General features: G+C 31.0%; 2 protein-coding genes across 2 annotated transcripts in view; both read right to left on the reverse strand.

Moving 5' to 3' along the window:
- Positions 1 to 1,699, reverse strand: part of LOC108688911 — a 5,915-nt gene extending 4,216 nt beyond the window's left edge. Inside the window, exon 1 of the mRNA XM_018195451.1 lies at positions 1,512 to 1,699. Coding sequence (XP_018050940.1) covers positions 1,512 to 1,699 — 188 coding nt within the window. The remainder of the gene's footprint in view (positions 1 to 1,511) is intronic.
- Positions 1,700 to 4,279: 2,580 nt separating this feature from the next.
- Positions 4,280 to 7,724, reverse strand: part of LOC108688910 — a 6,542-nt gene continuing 3,097 nt past the window's right edge. Inside the window, exons 4-6 of the mRNA XM_018195450.1 lie at positions 7,289 to 7,552; positions 5,664 to 5,934; positions 4,280 to 4,636 (exon numbers count right to left, since the gene is read on the reverse strand). Coding sequence (XP_018050939.1) covers positions 4,280 to 4,636; positions 5,664 to 5,934; positions 7,289 to 7,552 — 892 coding nt within the window. The remainder of the gene's footprint in view (positions 4,637 to 5,663; positions 5,935 to 7,288; positions 7,553 to 7,724) is intronic.

The raw sequence follows: 7,724 nt of genomic DNA on the forward strand, positions 1-7,724 counted from the left end.
ATATAAAATATAATATATGTGTGTATATGTATGTATAAGATATAAAATAACAAATAATTCTATAGATATATTTAATTAAGAACTTGATATTTAATTATACATTTATTTAAAGACAAAACTTTCAGTAAAAATATGACTTAACAATATTTAATGTTATTGCAAAAAACCTCTATCGCTTTATTTGACACAGGAATTAAGCCGCAGGCTGTCGGAGAGATTTTTTTTTTAAATCAAGAAAAAAGGAAATCTATTAGTAGAATTAAAATGCTCATGGCTATCCGCAAAAGCTGAACATCGGCCGTTTATAAAGTGATATTCTCGTTGAATATTCTTTCAGGGAACGAGACGTATTGGCAACATTTCCGATATTCTCTACGACCCATTTTTCTTAAATGCGGTCGAAATGCTTATAGCATTAATGACAACAATGCTTATAGCATTAATGACAACAATGAGCTAATTATCGTAACGAGCTTTAAATTTTAAATATTCGGTGCATGAAGTTATGCTAAGTTTTATCAATAACTAATTCGCCCTGCTATGTCCAATAAATTTACGTAGTTCACGAAAATATTTATTAATATTTCTGTTTAAAATATTATTAGATTAAACACCGTAATTATCAATTTATTAAAATGCTTGTGGTATTTGAAATAAAATTATAATTGAGAAACAATTAAGGAGCAATGTAATAGAATCATTGCAATAGAGAAATTAAACAATCTTAAAACCAAAATTTCTTTAAACCAAACTTTCTTTATTTAATTCTTAGATGAAATTTATTGAAGATAAAAGATTTAGAGAGAAAATTTTTAAAAATTTTTAGAAAGACAAAACAGGAATTTCGTAAATCAAAAATCAAAAACAATTTTTTTTATCATTATAATTTGGGGACTCTGTGTTATCGTCTATTAACTCTCTTGATTATCATCTATATTAAATTAACAAAGTTACTCTTCTTACTTGAGGATATTAAGAATAATCGATAGATAATTAATATCATTTCTTTTCGCATAGAAAATTTTATTCATTACTTATACATGGCGATCAATCTTCATATCCGTACATAATATTGACACGTTGGACGTAACTAAGTTAATAGGAATATACCGTGATCATTTCTATGTATTCATGTGTGCAGATCCAATTTCCAGTTGAAAATTACAGAACGTCAAGGCGGCACAATGGCTCTTCCTCTCTCATTGTTACATGTTACGCGTACGCGATCCAATAGGACCGTATAATATCTTTTCAGAAACAAAAATATTAATAAGAAAATGGTCGGTGTTTAAAACGTGACAAAAAAACAGGAAACAGAAGCAAGTAAGGGATTAATGTGCTTTTGATGTAACTCCGAAAATGGTGATCGATTTTAGAATTATTCAACGCGGAACTCTCGAGACCGGCGTTACGCTCACGTCAAATTAGCTAAGCTAATCAAAAGTCATGAAATATGAAGTGCGATTAATGCCATCCAGTACTTAATATCATTAACAGATTGATTATTCTACCGTTGGCACAACTCGTCCGCTTCGTGATGTAGGGCTTGTGCAAACTGTCGAGTATTTCCATGGGATAGTTTCGAAACGCTAGTCTTTATCTGAAGACGCGCACGACTCTCCGCGTTTTCCACGGTCTGTTTGGTGATATCGAGATCGCGCACGGTGCTGTTGAGCTTCCATCTGGCAGAGATAGCCATTCATATCGCTCGAGTCCGGATACGTGAGTCCGCCTGATCGAAGATATTCGCGATTTGTTTTTCAGACGGAAACCTCTCGCAACCAATTTCACTCGTTTAAAATCGATTTTCAATACAATACGGTACGATATAACATACTAGGCTGTGTTCCAAAACGTATGTATCTGAAATTTCAGCCCCAGCCTTTTACATTTTCCTTGTCCCTTTTGCAGACTCTGATCTTTTATCGCAGCGATATACCGACTTAATTTATTAATTGGCAAGAACAATTAATTAGCCGCCGTTATGTATAAACTTAATTATATTTATTTACCTATATAATTATCCTATTCTGTTATTCTCTTATGTATGCCATTGGCAAATGTTTTCTTTATTAAATCATATATTAACGTAATCTTATAAGACAAATTCTGATAAATATAATTCCTTTAAAAGATAAGCAATAATAATTTTAAAGCAAACGATCAATACTGTGAAAGCTATTATAATTACTATGCGGCAGCTTTCATAAGCATTCCCGTGCACGAGAAATAATCTTTGTAATCTATCTTCGTATAATCTGTCTTCGTAAGTTTCATGCATATCTGGAACAATAACGCATAGTGACCTGTTTTCCGTTTAATAGAAATCTATCTCATACTACACTATAAAAAAATACGTGCAAATACAACATTATACCATTATTAAAGATGTATATTCATATATACGTAAGTAAAGTTATAACTTATAAATAAAATTTCGATTAAAGTTTCAAATAAAAGTATTTATATATAATATTCTTCTCTAAAATAAAACAATTAGCAAAAATACATTTATACAATTGAAATCTAATTTATAAGCATACATATATATATATATAGAAATATTATATAATAATTCATCAATGAATTGTGTACAATTTTATGATTTTATATTATTATGATTTTTCGTCTAATATAAAAATATGTTTCAATTAGAAGTAATATGTGCTAATGTTTATATAAACATAATTTAAGATATTTCACTATAAATTGTGTAATTTTATACACATTATTTTTGTGATTTTATATATTGTTTAATTTGTAACGCGATTCCAAAAAAAAACACAACGTAACGTAATTCTTATACGCGTTAGACTTAACGCATTGCAAAAATACGAAGTAATTTAAAATTAATTAAATTCCAAATAGCAAATACATATTATATTTCATTTATTGTTATATTCAATTTCCAACATACTAATACTCTCTTTCTTTCTTTTTCTGCTGCTCAATATATTATCATATTGTCCCCACGCAGCGGCTAATTAATTATTCTTGCCAATTAATAGTCGGTATATCGCTGTGATAAAACGTCACAAAGCCTGCAAAAGGGACAGGGAAAATGTAAAAGGCTGGGGCTGAAATTTCAGGTTCGATGATAACGACTGAGAAACGGAAAGAAAAAAAATGAAGAGGATCAAAAAAACTCAGAGAGTGTCATTGCGGTAAAGAGATTTTCCGCTACGATGCTTTCGGTAGCTCCATAGACGTTCAGAATGTTGCTCATCTCATATTGGAAAGCACGATGTCGTTATTGGAAAACGACCGTGCATCATGGTGAAATGGTCCTGTCAGACGTCACTAGATTGAAACGCGAGAATAACGAGGCAGCGCGATGATGCGTGGTAAATAAAAAGAAAAGTCCGATTGTGATTACGTAAAGTAGCGAGATGAAATGTTGATTGAGAATTCTTACCCTTCGAAGCTGACGTAAAAAATTTATAACACAAATTACTGACATTGAATCTGTAACCCATTTAATTTATGTTAATTATAAGAAAGGCATTACAATTTGAAAATAATTTTCTTGAATCATCAAAATAATTTCGTAAAAATCTCAAAAATAATGAATAATTCTGCAAAAAGTTTTTTGAGCAGCCTATAATTATTTTGATGAGCCAATGAAATTATTTTCAGATCTGCATCTTAAAGTTTTTAATTCTTCAGCAAAACAAAATCTTGTCTATAATTTTATGTGAAATTTCAAGAAACCAAAATGACATAAAAAATAAATACTAAGTATATTTAAGCAAGATCTATTTGCAGATGTAATGTAAAGAAAATTAAATTAACATTTTTTATAAAGAGATTTATAATTAAATCGCTCCAATAGACCTACCGTCAGCTTCGAAGGAATGTAATTGTGGATATAATAAATCGACATCAGTTCTAGAGGGTTAATGCCACATTATGTCGACATAATATTATTACGGTTTCCACATGTGATGAAAAACGGTGATGAAATTATCCTAACGAGTATCCTACGAGTATTAAAAATAAGCGTATGTATTTTATATATACAAATTTTTATTACAAAACGTGAATAAATTACCTTCATTAACGTAGAATAAAAACTGTGAATAAATCAACGAGATACAGATTTTTTAATGGCCTTCAATAAATTTAAATTCAAACAAATGCGCATTTATGACATAACGGTTGAGTAATCCCTGTTTGCGAATCCACATCATTACATTTGCGTTTAGCGTCGCTAATTTACACTAAGTGCTGCGCAAACAATGCAAAAACACCACTGTTTGCATTGTCGATTGATGATCGATTATTCGAACTCCTGAAAATTCACGAAACCCGGTCGCTTGCGCGGTTGAGCGTACTGCTTTAACAAAATGATCCTGGCATCCCTCTCCGGGTCCTTTGGCGGGCTGGGTAATATGGTCCTTCGCGTGGATGGCATTTTGAACTTTCGATCGATTGGCTTGCAACCCGGCATGACGGAGAGTCGTCTCTTGGCGGGCACGACATCCATTCGCCGCCACAGAAAATCCACCTCCCCTTTCATCTCTTTCGGCATCAGCTCGAGGATAAGCTGCTGCCTAGCAGTGATGTCGTCTAAATCACCGTTACGCTCCACGTCCATTTCATCCACGATCTTTACAGCTCTTTCGTAGAAATCTATCTACGGATACATTTATAAGACCGATCCTTGAATTAAATCTTGTGAATGGAGAATACTTTGCTTATTCCCTACGTCAGCGACTCGATTGTGTCGCGTAATGGCGAAAATTGCTTCTCGTAAAAAAGGATCGTTACATTTGTCTTTGTAAAAAGGTTTTCCGAAACGATAGTTTTTTTTAGCTTGTTAATGTGAAAAAGACTGCAGTGATTGTGCAAATAACGGGAATATATAACACTTAAACGAAAAAGAAAAGAAACTTTTCATCGATCGTAAAAGATATATCAGCTATGCCGTCCCTGCAAAAAGTTTGAAAATATATATTAATGTTTATATAAAAATCAATACTATAAAATTATATACGTATGAAACAGTTATGTGAATAACATTATATATTTATTTATTAATAACATATTTTTATAATTCACTTACTATAATTATTATTTGTTATAATATTCAACTTATTGATGATAAAAATTGAAATTTTTTTACATAAATATTTTAAATAATCAAGATTACTTATACAAAATCTGTTTCATATATATATTGTTTTAGTATTTATTTTTATATGGAAAATATAATAGACATTAACATATTTCCAATTTTTAAATATTTACAGGAACTGTAAGGCTGATACATTCTTAAGGATGCCTAAACAAACCCAACAAGAAAAATTTCAAAGAAAATTAATTTTCGTTGATTTAGTGAATATAACATGACTCGCGATAATATCTCAATGAATATATACGTTATTTCATCGTAGCGCATCGCTAGACTTTATCTATTAAAAAATTCAAAAGATGCGATGGCGCGGATTGCTCTGAAGAGAGGAAAATTAGTGCTGCAAATTGCTGGCGGCGGTGAACAAGTTGGTTTTAGTCAGCGTTTTCCGATACTTTTTAAACACATTCTCGCGCACGCCGCAAGCTAATTTTAAATAACGTGCTCATATCGATCGTAATATAAATTCGACGGCAATATAGCGATGTCATTACGAATTAGTTTGCGAATTTATGGATTTTATTTTTACCAGACAGTCGATATTAAGTTTTCTGGCATGTGCAAGCGTTAAAAGCGCCATGTCTCTCGCCTCGTTCCGATTATTCTGATAAATCTCTATCCGCAGCATCAGATGATCCATATTCAGGACCCATTGGTCACAATTTGCTTCCTGCGCCATGTCTTGTCCCTTCTTAGCGTAGAATCTAGCCAGGTCGAAGCGGTGTATCTCGATGAGAAACTTGCAAAATTCGTGATATAACCAGGCGAGCTCGAGCGGCATGGATGCCATAGCTAATCTCCTGTTCGAACCGCAAATATTGGGATTATTTTCGAAATTTCGATCAGTTAAATGGGAATTATAACGGATTAACCGCGAACATAATTATAACTGCAAATTATTATGCATAAATTATTATGTAATGTAATTCTTAAATTATATAATCTATCTATAATTGTATAAATTGTAATGTAACTTTATGCTAAACAGAGACAGCTGTTAAAGAGCGAACTCGTCAAATATAAAGAATTATAAATAAAGAATATAAATAAAGAAAATAAAATAAAATATTAATATTTGTGGCTCCAAGAATAAGTCTATTACAAATGAAATGCCTATGTGATTCTACCGACAATTGTCGGTAAATTATATGTTCTTAAAGATAAATACAATTTGCAAACAATTAAGATGTGATAGAAATACAAAGTTAAAAATAAGAATGTAATGACATTAAATCATTATTTATCCTTTATAGACTGGCGACCCCATTTGGGATCATTCCCTTTTTATTTTATAAAATGCTTGTACAATTTTTATGAAACTTAGAGTAATTTAATAATGCTTTATTCTAATCTGAGTTAAAAAATAAAATTCAAAATAAATTTAATATGACGGATATGGTAAAAGAAATAATTTGATTTGAATTTTTTTATCATAAAACTTGATTTTCAAGAATTTTTAATTGTAATAATGATTTTTCAATTTCCCTTATTTGAAGCTCACCATTGATATGTAAAAAATTAATACTAAAATTTCCAAATTGACTTTCAAATTCTGATTATTCTGATATCAACTCTGTAACACTAGATATTTCTTTATGAAGATTCCTATTCTTTTGAAATTCAATTTTTCAGATACCAATAACTTTCTAAAACCTAGTTTCACGATATAATCAGATTTTTTTAAAATTTGAATTTTATGATTCTGAGATCAGAATCTAATTCAGACCGAAATCTTTAGAAAATGAAATCATCCATAAGTTACTTTTATTAGAAAATTTCGATCCTCAAAAGGATTAACACAGAATGAAACTTGCAGAAATATATAAACGAAAAATCGATGTTTGATGAAATCTTCCGTCAGTGTTGCTTATGATTTAAAATTCTAACAGCATAGAAATAAAATGTAAATGTCTACTAGCATAAAAGAGATAGGTAACAATAGTTAATAAAGGTGTTTATTAATATTCTAAGACAAGCCTTTTAAAAACATAGAAGTAAGTAAACAACAGGATAAAGATAAAAGAAAATATATAGAAATATTAAAAAATACGAATAATAAAAATAATATAAATAAAATATAAAAATAAAAAGAGATGGATATTTATTGAGATATTACATATTCTATCCTAAATTCTATTTATGAATGATTTATACCTCCGGAACGTCTTCAACGTTTCCTTCAAATTCACAGTCGGCATCCACGCGAGATCAATGTCCCGAGGCAATGTTGCAACTCGTATTCCCAAGTGATGCTTCAAGTATCTCGTCTTCATTTCCTCGTTGTCCAGACACATCAAATTACGCGGGTCGATATATACTCGTGCTACCGTTTTGTACAGCACATCTAAACACCTTTGCTTCAGCGGAAACATCTTGTCCGTGTATGCGTCAAAGGTATCCTTGATATGATAAACGAGCCTGGTAAAAGATCATGGCGTCAGGTTAAAATTTAATGAGTTCAAATAAGTTTAAAGAAATTTTACAAAGGACTTTGTTCACACACACACACACACACACACACACACACACACACACACATGCGTGCGCGCGCACTTTTATATGGATTCTAAGTCTTTTATATATATATATA

Source organism: Atta colombica, unplaced genomic scaffold (assembly GCF_001594045.1).
Source record: "Atta colombica isolate Treedump-2 unplaced genomic scaffold, Acol1.0 scaffold248, whole genome shotgun sequence".
Taxonomy (NCBI): Eukaryota; Metazoa; Arthropoda; class Insecta; order Hymenoptera; family Formicidae; genus Atta; species Atta colombica.